Raw genomic sequence first — 18,060 nt, forward strand, 5'->3', positions numbered from 1 at the left:
CAACCTAACTGCTTATTAAAACTAGCTGCACTTTAACAGGCTACAACAGTAAATAATACACCAGTCACTGGGGCCATTCTGATAGCTTACTGTAAGTAGCCTACACATGCTGATAATACCTCTTTAGTTACAACAAAGGACAGGCTCTGATTCCTCCCAGTTTTTCTCTTGCAGCTAAGTCTCACTGGCACACTTTAGTGTTTGGTTGACATTTTCTCCACTATAAATTTCCTCGAGTACTGCTTTGCTCCAAGCACATTAGCACGCCCCAAAGTGACCTCTTCACACATCCTGAATCTGCTCTCCTAAAATGTTTCACAAGCTTATCACACTCGGGTGCTGCTGTACTCTTGAAACATCACCTGTTGCCATAATCAGAGGAAGCTAAATCCCTACCTGCTGTTTTTCTTTGTGCTCACCATCCTCAACCCACTTTGATGCCCCACTTATCCCCCCTGCGTTGTCTGTGCTAAGATGAGGAATTAGCTTTTTTCGCTTTGGTTTCTGTTTTACTCACCCAGGATGCTGCTGCCTCAGTAGAATCCATGCATTCTGATCGTCCTAAATCTATCCTGTAAACGCTGCATTAAATATTGATTATAGCATCATGCACAACAACTTTCTTTTTTTTTTTTTTTTTTGCTGTGCTAGGCTTAATGTGCACTGTGCGAGGGTTCTCTGCTAATGAGACACTTGAAGTGCTGCAAGTCATCTTCAAAACCAAAGATCTGATCAAAGCCCAAAGATTACAGATTCTTGAAATTAGTGGTGCATGAGAGGGTTAAGAAGACTTTTATTTTAATGACCACCAAGAGAGGTTTGCATTAATTACATACAGTGGAGGGGTTATCATATATATTATACATATGGCTTATCATAATGTGCTGCAGGCAGTGGCGGACCTTCCTAGGGCGCCACCTAGAGGGGGATGGTGGGGATTTTGATAGGGCGCCAAAACTGCCCCCACTACCCCAACTTTTATTTATTTATTTTTCACATTTAAAAAAAATCAAGTGTATCATGGATGTATTAAGAAACAGTGGTTTCCAACTGGTGGGTCGCGGTCCAAAAGTGGGTCGCAACGTCATGTTTGCAAAAAACACTCTTAATTACTAAGTACAGTGAATTACCGGCTGAGAGCTTTCATTTTGAAGTGCTGTATCCTGCTGTAGACTGAGTGACTAATGGACAGCTACTTCACAGAGACCGCAAAGTAGCTCTACAACAGGGCCAAATGCAAGTATGACACTGAATGTGTTAAACTGTGTGGACTTTGAGCAAATGACTAAGGAAAAATCTGGCCCCTGTGGCTGGACCAGTTGGGATCCACTGAATTAAGAGACCTCCAATTCCTGTGAGAGCGTCTCAGTGGTGCATGAAGCCAAAATGGTTCAATTGGTAAATGGTTCAAATGGTAAAATTACCCGGATGATCCGGGCGATTATTGGCACTTTTTCCGCACTGAGCAGCCAGTCAAGTGCAGCCAAACAGTTAACATCCGGTTTAGCACTCTGCTAATGGAAATGGGGATAGAAAGATTTAATCTTGCAGCTTTACTTGACTTTCCAAATGTTATCAGACCGAATGGATCAAATCCTGATAGTGAAACTAGTCGTTTTGCGGGGGCTGTGATGCTCCAAACAATGTATCCACTCTTTACAAGTGTCTTTTGCCTTGTAAGTCAATGGGAAGAAGTCTTTTTGGGCGACAGGGAATCACATGATCCATCTATCCATCCATCTATCCATCTTTTTTCATCCGCTTATCCGCAGCAGGGTCGTGGGAGCAGCAGGCCGAGCAAAGCACCCCAGACATCCCTCTTCCCAGCAATGCTTTCCAGCTCCTCCTGGGGGACCCCAAGGCATTCCCAGGCCAGACGAGATATGTAATCCCTCCAAGGTGTTCTAGGTCTACTCCGGGGCCTCCTACTAGTGGGATGTGCCCAAAACACCTGGTGAGGGTTGGGAAGTAGATGGACCAGTAAATTGAAAGCGTCGCCTTCTGACTCAGCTCCCTCTTCACCATGACAGACCGGCACTGAGCCAGAATCACATGATGGACTCCTAGTATTGCAGTACCATTGTTTGGCCACTGCTGGGGGCCTGGAGTGTATGTAGAGAGCATTGGAGTAAAAGAAAATGGAAAGGCAAAAGCCATCCGGAGCACACTACAAAAACAAGAAGACGACAAGATTTGCAAATTTGTCATATTGTGTGTTATTTGTTATTGTTGTTGGTTAGCTAAGCTGTTGATTTCTCATTAGCAGTTCTTGTTAGAGGAAAATACAATAAATAAAAAAGATAATAATAATTTTCTGTTTTGCTGGGGGCCTGGGGGGCAGAGGAAGCTTGCCCAAGGTACTAAATGTGCTGGGTCCAGCACTGGCTGCAGGCAGTGTATAAAAATAAGCTTGAAGTGATAGAAGTACATACATTAAGCTGTCCAAAAATACCTAGCCAGGGAGATTCTTTAAGCAGTCTTTGTTGGAGGCATCAGCAGGGATCAATCAGAGGATGATTGGACGTCTGATCACGATTTGCAGCCTGAGGACTTCTTTCCTGTGGAGCATCTGTGGAGCAAGAGTTGTTTGACACCATTAAAATATACATGGTAGTGCAATTAAAAGCTGCCTTACCTGTTAGACAGACCAATCATTCATTTAGGGTTTAGTCTAAACCTTCAACACACATTCTCTGTCTCTCACACACACTCAAACACACCGATTGTTAATATGAGGACTATATATTTAAATGTAACTCAGTCTGAAAGGCTCCATATGTTGTGTCAAATAGCATGTGGTAAATTAATAACCTTTTCCTGTGTGCATGTAAAGAGGGGGCCTCTTACACTTTACACTATGGTATCATTTAACATTTATTTTTTTTATTTTAAATAATACAATAAATATACTACAAACGAACATTGGCTTCGGTAGAGTTACAAGTTCATCATTTTCTCTCCACTTCACAATTGCGGACATGACCTTTTATTCATCCATGGCACTGGAAAAAAACTGATGTATCCCGATGAATAAAACGTGGACTGGAGATCATGCCACTCTACACAATTATAACAACAAGAGAAAAAACTTTACAATTTCATGCATACAGATAGGTTTTAATGCTTCAAAAGACATACAAGAGTGGATGGCCACAGTAAACTTGAATTTATTGACATAAAAACCAATATAACTTCTATCCTCTTATCCTTACACAGGTTTGACAAGACCGTGAAAACAAAACAGACAGACAGACAAACGGAAATCTACAAAATAAAACAAAAAACAAAAACGATGGCAGCATCACTGCTGGTTCTGGAAATTTACAAGAATTTGTTTCTCCTTTTTTTATTGAGAGGAAAGTGTTAAATTTGGGCGTACTGCATCACAATGAAAAATAAAGCCAAAGATCTACAAGCAATATTGAGTTAACAGAAATGGTTCAAGTCACATATCTGAAGATAAAAAAAAAGGAAACAAAATAAACCTATGTAAGAAGGGCTGTAAAAATTCTGTGGTAGATACTAGTGGTCATAAGCATAGAGAGTGCATAGTTTGAACAAAGAGCATAATTACAATAAGGGCAAAAATAGAAGACCAACAAGCGATTTTTTGACGCTGCATGAGCAAACACTTTCATCTGGCTAATTTGGCGACCTGCTCCCACAAGGAAAAATACTCTTCAAGTTGTTTCCCATACAAAAAAATTGATTTCAAGCCACCATGTGCCCTTAAAGCTAAATATATACCTGAAAACCTTTGGTGGAAGGGTTTAGGGTTTCACACACCAAACAAAACTTTGGACCATGTCCCTTTCGGATGGCTTGCCCAATCACAAACATGTCCCACTTCTCAACTCCCATCAGTTTGATGTGGCACAGATGATCCAACAGCAAGAGCCATAATGCAGCGTCTTAGAGCAATGATATGCAAAGCCAACAGCACCATCTTAGTCTCCTCTCGTTATTCCAACATTTGGTACAAGTTTCTCATCTCTGCGGTCCGCTGAAGCAGGAGATAACATACGCCGCCATGCTGCACTGATCTGTGAGTGGATATGTAGAGAAATGGCATGCAAACACCACCGCCGGGAGAAAAAACAAAAAAACAAAAATGGATGCAGCAAAGATCCACCTGCGTCGAATGTGGTGGTTTAGAGTCATGGGGCTGCTGGTGACGGAATATTATCACCACAGATTTCCTTTCATTCAAACAACACAAACTAGAAAAATACATAGCACCACAGAAGAGAGAAAATAGCACCTAGGTTTGATTTCTTTGTGTTTTCATTAAATGTGACATCATCTCCCATTGCATAGTCAGACAGATGTGTATTTGAGGAAAGAAATAGAAGCTGTTTATTAAGTTAATGATATTACCATCAAGGTGGCTGTTCAAAAGTTCAGAGGGCAAAAAAAAGGAGGAATGTATTATTATTTTTTGTTCGTGACGCAAATCAAACTGTCACATAATATCACAGAGCTTGTTTTCGTCTTTTATTTCCATTCTGTTTTTAAATTACAACAAGGTGTGCTCCACAGCCGCAACAAGACAGGACTTCCCAATTTGTGTTTTTCTGTTTGTTTGTTTTTTTTCAATTTACAAGTCGAATTTCCTCACTTTCAATATATTTCCACAATTTAGATGTTATCCCCGTATCCATTGTTCCTACCTCACAATAAAAAGTCACATGCACGTTTTGAAGCCAGAAGCAATAAACATTACCAGGAAAAATATACAGAATGTACTTACAAACATAAAAATTATTTATATATATTTATATATATAAGGTCCATTCCAAGGGAATGGGGAGAGAATTATGCACAAACAAAGCTCCCGTAGTGAATGAGCAAACAAACCAACAAAAGACAAGTGGAAAAAGCCAAGGAGACGAGGGAAAACATGAGAGCAGAACTTAAGAAAAGAAAAAAGAGCCAAATCAGATGGAGTCCGTGGCAAATACTGCGACCGTCTGGAACGGCTGCAGCTCTCAGGGTCGCCTTCGTTGTTTGGGTCAAAAAAACAAAAATCAAGAGTGATGTCATGGGGCTAGGGTTGTTGAAAGTGTTGTGTATGAGGCAGGATCTGACATCCAGTTTCAAAACTTGCATGTGATGGAGAAGGCACACTGAGGTTTCAAGGTTATTTCCTCTATTCCTATAGAATTTCACTGTATTCTCAACTTGATTTCATTTTACTCATACTTGTTGCTTTATGGAAAAAAAAGTTACTTTTTTACAAATAGAATTGTCCTATTCTTTTTCAATTGTTTTTTTTCTGAGAAAACAAATATATGCTTTTTTTTTCTCCATTTGTTCAGTAAACAGTCTTAGCCGATGAAACAGACAGGGCCCACTTCGAATCCAAACTTCTGCGTGGAGCCGCCAAAATCGTTGAACATGATGTCCACAAACGGCACCTGTTCCACCTTTGGTGTGTTAATCTCAAGTACTGTCTTTTCGTAACCCTTTTTCAACTGTGGGAGAAAAAAAAAGACAGCAGGAGGGAGAGTTAGTGTGTGGAAAATATATTCTTCAGAAATAAAAACATCACACACTTCTGCAGGGCTCTTATTGACTGAACCACTACAAAGACAGCAGAAACATAATGTTCTGACTGTTCATCAAAGGAACCCTGCCAACTGCTTACACGCACACACACACACACACATCTCCTTGACTTACCGCACAGCCATCGACCACGGCGCGGATGTAGGGGTTGTTATCATAAGACATCTCCTCATCGTTGGAGCCCAGGAAGCGGATGGCCTTGTCGTAGTTGTCCTGATCCTGGTCGTGCCAGGCGACCGACTGGTAGCAGTTGTATGTCATGTTCTGTCTGGCTGCGGCGCTCAGCAGCCGCATGAAAGTCATCTGGACCACGCCGATGGGGTTGCCCTCTGCATCCACGTAGGAGAGCTGTGAGAGAGGAACACAGATGGATTGAACAACAAAAACGTAACACTATAAGAAGGGACCAGTGTAAAGAATGAGTGGACGGAGAGGAAGAAGAGATTCACTGAATACTATGTAATGTCTATACTGTGCAGTGTTTTGGGACATTTTAATTAAACTTATGATTAGTAGCTCCTGTTATACTGCTGTTTGGATTTCTAGGATGTTTTTCTTTATTGACACTGTTAGAAAAAGGAGATGTCACTCAGGGATAGAGTTAATATACTACCACACTAAAAAGCAGGTTGCTAATGGTTGTAAAGAAAAATAAACGTATTTCCTTTTCAGCTATGCACTGCAGTTCTTTGCAAACCTTACTCCAACAGGAGGCAAAGTACATTTGTTAAGGGACTATTTTTACCCGTGGATTAATACACATTTAGTGCACTATTAAGTATTAACAACAGACCAGGGTGTGTGGGACTGAATCAAAATAAACTACAATGCCCATGTCAATCGTAATAAAGGAACATGTCAGCCGGTGCACCTCTTGTGTTTCACTAATATGTTTTTAATGTTAGTTTTGTAGGAGTACAATTGTTGTCACTAATTGTTGGTTTCTGTCTTTTCATTGGGATTTGTTGACAAGCCAAAATATCCAATATAATCCCCATACCCTTAATGTGGAAGTAGATGACTTTTTAACTAGCTAGTGTGCTAGCTAGCTAACATTGCCTGCTTATCAACTCCTTGATGACAGAGTAAAGTAACTTTCACCCCTGCTCATTTTAAAAAGGCCACCACAAGGAAATATGTTCTTTGTTTAGATAATCAAATCAATAGTGGATCACAGATGTTAAGTTTTGGCTGCCATTGTTAGCTAGTGTAGCTAGCATGCCAACATTTTCCCAGGGCAGTGAAAGCAAGGCTTAGAGGGACCAATCTGAATGTAGATTACATAACATAACATAAACAAAGTACACATTCTCTTGCAGTCGCCTATCTAAAATGAGCAGTGGTGAAAGTCATTGTGTTCTATTGTGATTGAGGAGTTGATCAACTGATAGCATCAGCTAGCTAGTTGNCATAACATAACATAACATAACATAACATAACATAACATAACATAACATAACATAACATAACATAAACAAAGTACACATTCTCTTGCAGTGGCCTATCTAAAATGAGCAGTGGTGAAAGTCATTGTGTTCTATTGTGATTGAGGAGTTGATCAACTGATAGCATCAGCTAGCTAGTTGAAAAGTTGTAATATGTAAACATACGTAACATGGCATATGTAAATGTCTCTATGGGAGAGTCCAGCATCAGGCTGGGTCACCCGTGGGTACCCGCCACAAAAAAAGGTGATTTGCAGGTGGGATTTTGTCTAAATTTTGTATCCAGGTTCAGTTCTGGGTGAAACAAATAACATGTGGGTTGTATCTTGGTGTTTAATTTTTAATATATTAAAATAACATAAAATACATAGTAATAATTGAATTAAATTGAATGTTTTAACATTTTAATCCTATAACTGTTGACTCGGTCTTCTGTGCCAGCTGGAATATAGGAGCCGCTTCAATTAGGTGCATCACTAACAGGCACATTAACTGTGGAGATGTGCTGCGCAATATGATGAGAATAGGCGGAAAATATTCATTAAATTGTATTACGTGAATTACCTTTGTTTTAAAATATATTATCTTTGTTTCACATGTATTAAGTGTCCCATTAAGTGAACGCCATATGGTGATTATAGAACTTGCAGTTTTCATGTAGTTGGGTCTGGTCAGGTTGTGGAACTACTTAGGTATATGTGTGAAAGGTGGGGTGGTTTTCAAAAGGAGCGGGTGCTCAAAATCAGACCTGTGCAGGACTCCAGGCTTAAGATGAGCATGAAATAAAGTCCTTATTTGTTAAACAATGTATCAGATGATGATACTGTATAGACAGGGAAGACGGGTGCAGAATCTTCCACGGTCTAATGCCTGGAAGCTGTACTGATGTGCAATGCTTAATGTGGAAAAATCTGCCATCAAAGTACAAAAAATAAGCATAACTAAACACCTCATTTAAATGTTGATTTTGTAATTATGTAAAATATATATCCAATATGAGCAAATTATGGTAAGTACATGAAAATGTAATTGTCTTAATAGGAAATATGTTGGAGTAATGATATGTTAATTGCCTGGTAATTAACCTATAATTAACCTAGAATTTTGATGTTTCCACCCATGTTAGAGAAAAGCAAGATATTTTCCATTAAGCTGATTATAATGCTTTGTTATCTGTACTGATAAGATGTCAGGTTTAGAACCAGTCGCGGTTCAGTTTTCAGTGTAATGTCCATAAGTGACTATCTGCATACCAACCATCAGGAATCCATTAGATCCACATAGTCGCTTCGTCTTTCAGACAAAAAGGACTTACTGAGAGTAGAGCGCATGCAGCATTCACACCATGCAGCCAGAGCAGCAAACCGTCTGTGAGTCTGGATGTGGTCTTTCTTGACTTGTTCTTGCTCATAAGCCAACGTACACACACACACACACACACACATGCACATACAAACCCAAAGTACCGACACTCAAACTTGACATTAACAGAATGCGTTTATCACCCTCTCTGTTTATTTGTGCAACAATTTAGTGGCCATGATTGATTTAATTAGCTTATTAATCACAAGATATAAACAATGAAGACTTTGTTCTGCAATATGTCTATGAGTGTCGGCACCGTGGCTCAACAAAGTGCCACTGTTCTGATGTTTTCATCCTCAGAGTGGGTGGGTAGTCTCATGCTTTTCTCATTTACCCCACCACTCCTCCTCCCCTTCCTCCCCGGCCCCGCGCAGCGTGTGGATCCAGCCCGACATCGCCACAGAAACATTACCTCTTTATCATCACAGCCGCAAGTCAACAGTGACTGAGTACCCAGAAGCCCCTGGGTGGTGACTGAGTGCCTGACCTGTTTGACTCGGAGCTACTCTGCCGGATCTAAGTAGTGTTTAAGGGAGACACTGGGAATGTGAGTGCAGCTGAATGGCTGCAGCAGAGAGGGAATGATACTTATTTGTCCCCCCTTATGGAGGATAGATGACCTGCTGAGGCATGAAACCTGTTGAGATCTACGACTAAAAAAATGTTATGTGTAAGGAAGAGAGGAGTTAAGTGATGTATTCACTCTCAGGTGTTTTTGTCCCAACTATTAAATCAGCTATGTAAGAATATTGCTTCCTGAGTCATGGGAGTGTCAAGGCACACAGTCACTCTGAGGAGATGCTCTCTTAATGCAGTAGAGGTGTGGATATATACTGAGCAAATTTAAACAGTCAAACAGCAGCACATTGTTTTCCATTTGTTAAACTCCATTAGATGTCAAATATAATGTCTCTATGGTCCACAAACCTCTCCTCCATTTCCTTGTGAGAGCATCACCCATGTTTTTGGACTGAAGGTGAGTGCAGCTCGTGCTGAATCATGCACCACAATAACAAAACAACCAACAAGCAAGGTGCCACTGCACAAACATACTCTGTAGGGCAGAACCAGGACCATGCAGAGCCTTAGGCACACAGACTCCAGGCCTCAGCCAGGACTCTGGGACCGCAGGCGGGGCCACTTACCAGGGAACCTCTCTTGTAGTGACTATACCATGTGCCTGGCGAGTCTTTGGGCCATTTTGCCATTTTGCTCTGTAAAATATAAGAGGCGTTCAGGGAAGGGAAAGGGACTTGGGAAAGTCCGGAGTCTGGCTTACCAGTTTACCACGTTTGAATTCACTGAACCAGGAGCCGGGATTCTCTTTTACCCAGGATGTGAGCCTAGCCTGGGGGCATGGATCGACAGAGGAGGGAAAAACAGCAGTGTTAAAGAAAGGAAACACATCTGACAGAAACACATCGCATCTTTTTTCTTCCTCCCCTCTTCCTCCTCCTGTATGTCCTCTGAGGAGTCTTCCAGACCTGAAACAGCATTCAGTAAGATCAACCAGACCAAGCGGTCCAGGGCAGAAAATTTTAGTAAGCCATTATGCCATTTTGTACAGTACAAACTGTAGCTGGCAGCTAATTGCTGCTGAAAAATTCATGAGTACACAGTGATTAATTAAGAAATGATCGCCTGCAAGGAGCTCTTATACGGCGGCCTCTATGCCTGCTGTTCAGTGTTAGCGCTGTGCAGCCATGGTGCACTAACTTTGTTATGCCATTAAAAGCTGTGAATTGGCCAACAGGGCACAGCTCTAATGATTTCAGCCATGACAATGATGAATTTCTCTATAATTAGATAGCAGGGTTTGATATGGAACTGTCATCAATAGCTTAATGCGTTAATGAATGATGAGCCGGAGATCACTTATCACTGGGAGATGGCACACATTAGACCCATGCTGCCTTGAAGGTGACCTTCAGTTGTTCTACACTGGAGTGGACTGTGCAGAGGAGGAGAAATATTCTCTCTGTGACTTTCTCCTCTTTGTGACTGTGACTCTGTACAGTGTGTGGACAGTATAACTATGTGCTCTCATAATAACTGTGCCAATCTAAACGCACGTGGGTGTGTTTGCAGTCTCTGCTGAAAGACTGACAGCACAGGCTTTTCTTTTCACCCCCGACACAAATGAGAGCGGCCCATCACCAGCACGCTATAAAAAGTCTGCTTCATTATTCTAAGCTTAAGCAAACTCCTGCTCCTCTGAGGCTCGGTGAGTGGGATCATTAAAATGGCTGTAGCACTGTGCTATTACACAACCCCCGACTTGTCAAAGACAGTGTTCCCAATGTTTCACCACTCTGCTACTCTCGTCTCCTCTGCACACTCATGCATAATGAACCAAAAATCTTCTCAATGTGTCTGTCACCTGCCAAAGGCTTTACAGGTCCTTAATGGTATTCGATCTAAAAATGGCACAGAAACAACAGCATGGACGAGTGAATGTGTGTGTCTGAATGAGTCTCTCTGCGGTTACCAACTGTCAGAACTAAACTGAGATTTAGCATGTTTGTAAAATAACTTTGGCCCTGCAGGGAACTGCAGGGAGTCCTGTTGCGTCATATTCTTGGTAACAACACACAAGGTAATCTCATGGAGGCTAATTATATGGGTACATGAGTAGGTACAATAGAGTTGCTGTTGCAACTAGCACTGTCTTGAGATGTCGGGGTTATTTATACAGTGTGCGCAGTGGTTAGTCCCAGACGTGTGGAAAAGAAATCACTCACTTATCTGGAGTATTCAGCTAATGCTACTTCACTGTCAATCAAATCACAAACTGGAGGCTAAAATAATAGTGTTGTTTCCTTTCTCTTTTTCACACTACATCATCTTGCCATCCCAACCTTTCTGCGTTGTGTTCAACTGAACTGTCCAACATGTGTGTTTGCAAGTGTTTGTGTACTTGCGGGCAGGCTTACCCCTTCAGATTTCTTATCTGGGAAGATGCAGCTCTCTCCACCCGCTGTGAAGTTGCAGTAAACCTTGAAGGAGTCCCGAGAGCAGCCCTGGTTTGGATCAATCCAGTACTCACCTGGAGAAACGGAGAGAGGAAGAGAGAGCATTAATAGAGTGGTATATATAATTTGAAGACTATATTGTTCTCCTTTAGGTCAAGGCACCATCCGACGTTGTATGGCCTGGCTAAAAGTATCTTTCATGTCTCTATGTCTACACTATCAATCTGTATTTTGCCAATATCATATTTAGAGATCTTGTATTGAGGAAAAAGTCACCAAACTGTTTGACATTGCTTTGCCTGAAGCAAACATTACATATCTTGTGAAACAAAATATACAACACATGGTGTTTTCTATTAAATTCAGCATTAAAAGTTTTCCAGCAAGTTTGAGATAATTTACCAAAAACATTCATCTTGTGATTTCTGCTGTTTGATAACATCATTATGCAGAGATGGAACATGGAAAAGCAAATATTTGCAGTAACTAGTAATATGTAAACCATTGCGAGTGCCATGCAGCTGTGATGGATTAGCTGCTGAAATACTGAAAATGTGGCGTGTAATGGTGATTGATTCTAAGAGCTGCAAATAATGATTATTTTCATCATAGAAAGATCTATATTATTTTCTCAATGAATCAATAATCAGTTTGGTTTGAAAAGATTATCTGAAGCCCAGCGGGAGATAAAGATAATCTATTTACTATTGTACAAGAAAAAGACAAGCAGCAAATCCTCCCAAATGAGAAGCTGAAATGGGGGAAAGTGTAATTTTTGCTAGAGAAATGACTCCATCAATTAAAGGGATAGTTTGGATCTTTTAGAGTGGGGTTGTATGAGGGACTTATCTATAGTCAGTGTATTACATGCAGTAGATGGTGGTCGCCGAAACCCCAGTACGGAGAAGCAGGCAGAAGCAGCACCACAGAGATTGAGTAATGTACTGCTATGGAGGGGTCAGCAACAAAAGGTATTTGAGCCACCAAAAAAAAATCAGCATCAGTTTAAGTGTAAGCTATATTTAGAATAATTTAACCTCTTTACATTACCGTCAGACAAAGATATCAGACGGGGAACTGAAGCCGTTATATCCCTCTCTGCAAGCCAAACTCCATTGAGAAAAACAGTCATTTAACATCACTGAACACAGGAGCTGCTGGTGTTTGTGTTATTGAGTTGCTTTGGCATGTAAAAGGGTTTGTTTGGATTCACCAAAGTCACACAATAACACAAACAAACTAACTGAACAAAGCAGCGGTAGATCAGCAGTTCCTGAATCAAACAAGCTAAAATTACTTTTTTTGTTAATGGTATCAGGTGGCTTTGACAAGAGCACAGACCAGGACCTGTTCATGGCTTCCCCGTCACAAAGGGTGGTCTTTGGCAGGGTAAAATAGTGAGAATATCCTAAATATATATTGATATCAATTGATTTTAGGTGGCTGCAATACGTTTTGTTGCCAATCCCTCCACAGCGGTACGAATCTTCTTCCTTGTCGGTTGTCCTGCCTGCCTCTGCAAACTGGGGGCATGCTGACCGCCATCTACTATATGTTATACACTGACTATAAATGAGTAAGTAATACAACCCCACTCCAAAAGACATAAACTATTCCTTTAATTATTATCAAATTAGCTGCCAATTATTTTTCTGCCAATTTACTAATCAATTGATCAGCTGTAGTTGTACTGTATACTCAACAGGACATATAACAGGTCAGTGACTCTGACCTTCTAACCCTGTGTTTTCAAGCCCAAAACCCCCATTAAGCTAACCATGGCTTTTAGGTGATGTACATAAATTTGGGGGTGTATACTACTTGAGGTGTATGTGTATCACATAGGTGTGATTGAAAGGGAGCTAAGTTGTGGCTCCCACAGTGAGGCTTGCAGCCAAACAACAGAGCTCAAATCTGCATAGTATGTGGCCAGGGCTCTTTTTTTCCTTCAACATTTCTAGAGAGCTGCAGTGCGATAACAGCCATTTCAGTGGAGTAATTAAAAACTGCAGAGGGGAAAGATTAGACAATAGACCTCATGCCTCATTTTAGATGGAGTGTAATACAAACCATCGGGGAAATCAGGATGGCAGAGCTGCAGGTCCTTGCAGGTACGAGCGGGGTTGCTCTGTGTGCCCAGTGGGTGCTTCATCTGCTCAATCTCCAGTTTAAGAGAGTTAAGCGAGCCAAAGATTTCCTCCATGCCGTCGTCGTAGTCCTTGTAGTTGGCGTCCACGGCTGCTTCGTCCAACATCTGGCTGGCATCTATGCTCCTACGAGTTCTGCCCTTCATGGAAGACTGGATGGGGAGTGGGTGGATGACATCGCCGGGAGGGCCCTGTTATAGAGAGATGAAATGAGGAGAGACAAATGCCAGTCAGGGAAAAGGATGGAGATTATGTAAATGTCTGGAGATAATGACTCACACTGGGGATAAGATCCAAAATGATGATAGAGTACAATTCAAAAGTCTTTGACTTACAGGAGGGCCGGGAGGTCCAGATACACCAGTCTCTCCCTTTGGTCCAGTTTGACCCTAAACAAGACAAATTAAAGCGATGATTGATCCTATAATGATTAATAAGTGTCATGATTCATGCTTGTTACTGTTTCTGATGTGATTCAGCTTTGAGTAAAACACTTACCGATGACCCTTTAGCTCCTTTGGGACCAGGAGGACCCTAAAGACACAAAGGGACACAAATCAATATAAGCTTGGACATTATACACCACTCTGTTACACACATGCTGCAGTACAACACGATATGAGTCTTACAGGTAATCCAGGAGGACCAAGGGGACCAAGTGGACCTGAAGGACCAGCAATACCCTAAAGGGGAAAAAGTGAATCAATGAGTGTTGTGTTACAACAGGTGAAGCATTGTTTATTTCTGATGCAACACTACTGACAAGGGATTATTAACACTGGTGACTACATTTTGCTTCTGCTAAATTTTTAAAAAGACCACAAAGACAAAGATAATCAATAAGCTTCAGTGGGATGACTATTGGCACAAATACTCTGCAGCGCTCAGTCTGTTTTTGGTATACAGACTTTAAAAAATAGATTGTGTGAGCATGTGTGGGCTTTTTAGTATGACTCCAGTGTAGTTTTGTTTACTTACATTGTCTCCTTTAGCACCATGTGATCCTGGAGGACCAGGAAGACCTCTGTCACCCTTTTCTCCCTGTTCACCTGGGGGTCCGATGAGACCAATGAGACCGGGATGGCCCTGAGGGTAGAGAACAACACACATATATCATCAATACAGCAGTCAATAATACACCATCACAAACATTAGCCATATAATACATCTATCTGGCACACCCTCTAATCGTTAGGGTAATGATTTGATGGCTGGAGGGAAACAACAGAACTAATCAATCTGTTAGCAAATAGGTCCATTAGTCACACTGTTAAGCTTATGCTCTACATCCGACATTCAGCTGGGCAAGTAGCTCACCTTTTCTCCTTTGACACCAGAGTCTCCTTTCAAACCGGGTAAACCAGGAGGACCCTGTGAGAGCAATGATACATTGGAGTTAGCAATTACTGTTGATTAAGGATTCAGATCAGATCGTACACATTATGTGAGAAACCTCAGTTCAGAGGCCAGCAGTCACTTCTACTCACCATAGGTCCAGGAGGTCCATCGGGGCCTGGAGAACCAGGTAGACCTTGCTCTCCCTGCACAAAAATAACAATTACACTGTGTTTTTACCCCCGGCTTGTAGGAAAACATATTTCTATAAATAGCATGACTCCTCTACTTTCAGCAGTTTATTGAAAACCATTTATGTACACCTGCTCTGTAAGCTGTTTTAACAATACTACACGACATCGGGATATGGCTGTGATAAATTGGTGTGACGGTAAGAAACACTTTACTTACAACTGGGCCAGGGATACCCCTGAGGCCTTCAGAACCGGGCTTGCCAGGTGATCCTTGAGGACCAACAGGACCTGTCTTTCCTTGGGGCCCTTCCAATCCAGACTCTCCCTTTCAAACAAAAAGAGTATGCACACAAACCATTAGATTCTTGCTCATTTGTTGGTGACTTGACATTGTTGATGTAGTCAGTGAACAGAATATCTGTATTTGTTGGATCTGTTACCTTGGCTCCCTTCTCTCCTTGTCTTCCCTCAGGTCCTGCTGCTCCAGGGGGGCCCTATTAAAAAAAAGATTACAAAGATTAATGTTGTGAAATACAAAGGCAGAACATTTTCAGCATTTTGACATCGATAATATTTTGCAATGACAAGGACGGTACTTACTCTCTTTCCTGGTGGTCCAGAGGGACCGGACTCTCCAGTGGGTCCAGGAGAACCCTAGTTTGAATTTTTATGAAATAAAAATCAATCAGTATGTATTTTGTAATTTAAATAGAATGTCATGGAACAATTTCTTTTCGGCACATAGAGTGGTAGTTGAACACAACTGGAACACAATACTCACAGCTTGACCAGCCTCTCCATCATCTCCCTTGTCACCAGGGGGACCGTCTAACCCCTGCATGAGAAATGAACACAGCCCCAGTTATACTGCATTGCATTAAAAACAAACAGTAAAAATAGACTTTGCACCAGTTTTTCTTTCATGCCATACGTACAGCTGGACCAGGCTCTCCAGGGGGGCCAGGGTCACCAGGGAAACCACTTGGACCCTGAAAATCAATAAAAGTTGCATTACTTTTTCTGAGAGCTGGCTGAGGTCACAATGGTTGTCTTTTTTGTGAGCTAAAATGGGTGGTGAGAGTACACTGATTCATAAAATAGAGTGTCTTTTTTGAGTCAATGGTGGAAAAAGACTTACAGGGCTGCCTTTGGGACCATCATCTCCGGGGGGACCCTTAGGGCCAGGAGGCCCTGCTGTACCAGCTGGACCACCCTCTCCCTTTTCTCCTCGTTCTCCTCTTGGACCCTGGAATAATACGCAGTACGTTAGAGATTGTTTTTTGTAAAACAAAAACAACTGCAAAATGACAATGGAAACTTTGAAAATTGAACAGCCTAATTATACTATATGGTCATTGTAGATAAACTGATTTGTAGTCCAGGTATTGATCAACAATGATTCAACTGGTGGTGAAATTATTGTTGGTCCTTCCATTTTTTGTTGGCAGTTCATGTAAATATGGAGGAAAGAGAATGGAATAACTCACTGGTGGGCCAACTTCTCCCTGAAGACCTGGCTCTCCTGTTTCACCGGCATCTCCCTGATAAGAGACAGAGGTAGAGAGAGAGGGAGGGGATATCAGAGGGTGAGGAGACACATATATTATCAGAAAAGTGATTTGTTGATCTAACATGGTTCTAAAAATCCCATCATTTACAGCAGCCCTCACTGTCCCGGTGCCCTTGTCACCCAAATGGGGATAGAAAGAGATGACACAAGAGATTTCAATCCATCAAGTGCAGGCAGGTTGGGTGGCTGGAGCACAGGAGGGCGCTGACCTCACTGTTCTCCCTGGACCCTGCCCATACATCTTGTCCTCTTTCCCCTGCCTTATTGGATAGTTGCCCTGTTGACTCACCTATACACCAGGCACTATCGTTATTCACTGTCACATACGGCTACCATCCTCTCTGCTGGGTTTTACTGCAGATACAGTCTGCCACACCTGTTTAAGGTACAAATACCAGCTCATGTCATATTTGGGAGACAGGGTGCCAATCGATAGCACAGCTCTGCAGAGCCAGAGCCAAGCTGTGAGGTGATGTTATGATAAGCATGTCCGTATTCTCTCTAGCAGGAAAAACAGCTCTGTATTGTGAGCATCAGCTGATACTCTAAATTAGTGTCTGGCTGCCTTCCAAACCCTCTCTTGTTGCTGTCAAGAAATCCACTCTAAGCAGTTGGTACGCCTGTTTAAAAGCATGACTGATCCTCCTGTATTAGGAGCTGGTCTTAATGCAATGTTGCATCTGAGAAGCTCTGCACATGCCTCGACTCCATCCTTACAACAACCTGCTCCTGTTCACCACAGGGCTGCTGCTAAAATCTGCTGACAACAGGAAAACCGAGGGCATGAAAGACAGCTGCTCATCACAGATATATGAGGGATGTGTTTACAAAAAAAAAAAAAAAAAAAAAGGCCTGGGCTCAGTCACTTGCCAGCTCCCTTAGTTGGCCAATAAAATGCCAGATCAGCTAAAGAGTGATTAGCCAAAAGAGTGCTGTGTTTGTTTGCACAGGAGAAGGACAGGCTATCCTCTGGGATATTACAAAGGGGCGAAAGGTGATTCTATTGACTCAACCAGATAAAACAAATCAAACCATCACTACGGACAGAAAGTGATGAAAAAGTGCACAGCGCTGCAGTCCAACGGCTGCAAAAGCCACTGATGCAGGCCTTTCATTATGAAACAGCAGCAACAAATGCTGATTTTTTAAGAGGCTCCTTTTAATAATGCATTTATCATCTTGCAAGTACAGTGCCTTTGAGTATTTATTCATACTCTCATCACCCAGCGATAGTTCTGCTGGGGATGGGCAACCCGTCCATTGGATTTGCTGTGCATCTGTCATTCTGCCGCAGATATAAATGATCATGGCCCACTTACAAGGGTCTCATATAAATAGGCATGGGAAATATTAATGGCTGCAAAAGCCTTTTAAAGAGGTATCATTCACAGTCTTTACCACAGAGTACTCAAACAAACTGCTAGCACACTGAAACTGTCACTTCCAAAGTGTTACAAAAACAAG

The 18,060-nt window shown here is 41.7% G+C and overlaps 1 protein-coding gene across 2 annotated transcripts in view; it reads right to left on the reverse strand.

The window, feature by feature from the left end:
• Positions 1–3,096: 3,096 nt before the first annotated feature.
• col5a1 (procollagen, type V, alpha 1) overlaps positions 3,097–18,060 on the reverse strand; it is an 89,806-nt gene continuing 74,842 nt past the window's right edge. Inside the window, exons 49-66 of one of the 2 annotated variants that reach the window (XM_050052266.1) lie at positions 16,514–16,567; positions 16,165–16,272; positions 15,962–16,015; positions 15,808–15,861; positions 15,627–15,680; positions 15,467–15,520; positions 15,244–15,351; positions 14,985–15,038; positions 14,815–14,868; positions 14,476–14,583; positions 14,127–14,180; positions 13,996–14,031; positions 13,833–13,886; positions 13,421–13,688; positions 11,312–11,424; positions 9,524–9,592; positions 5,683–5,916; positions 3,097–5,474 (exon numbers count right to left, since the gene is read on the reverse strand). In XM_050052266.1, coding sequence (XP_049908223.1) covers positions 5,328–5,474; positions 5,683–5,916; positions 9,524–9,592; positions 11,312–11,424; positions 13,421–13,688; positions 13,833–13,886; positions 13,996–14,031; positions 14,127–14,180; positions 14,476–14,583; positions 14,815–14,868; positions 14,985–15,038; positions 15,244–15,351; positions 15,467–15,520; positions 15,627–15,680; positions 15,808–15,861; positions 15,962–16,015; positions 16,165–16,272; positions 16,514–16,567 — 1,677 coding nt within the window. In that variant the 3' untranslated portion in view covers positions 3,097–5,327. Of the gene's footprint in view, positions 5,475–5,682; positions 5,917–9,523; positions 9,593–9,657; positions 9,727–11,311; positions 11,425–13,420; positions 13,689–13,832; positions 13,887–13,995; positions 14,032–14,126; positions 14,181–14,475; positions 14,584–14,814; positions 14,869–14,984; positions 15,039–15,243; positions 15,352–15,466; positions 15,521–15,626; positions 15,681–15,807; positions 15,862–15,961; positions 16,016–16,164; positions 16,273–16,513; positions 16,568–18,060 lie in introns of both variants that reach the window. The other variant, XM_050052265.1, reaches the window with a different exon arrangement.

The sequence above is a fragment of the Epinephelus moara genome, chromosome 9, assembly GCF_006386435.1.
Source record: "Epinephelus moara isolate mb chromosome 9, YSFRI_EMoa_1.0, whole genome shotgun sequence".
Classification (NCBI taxonomy): Eukaryota; Metazoa; Chordata; class Actinopteri; order Perciformes; family Serranidae; genus Epinephelus; species Epinephelus moara.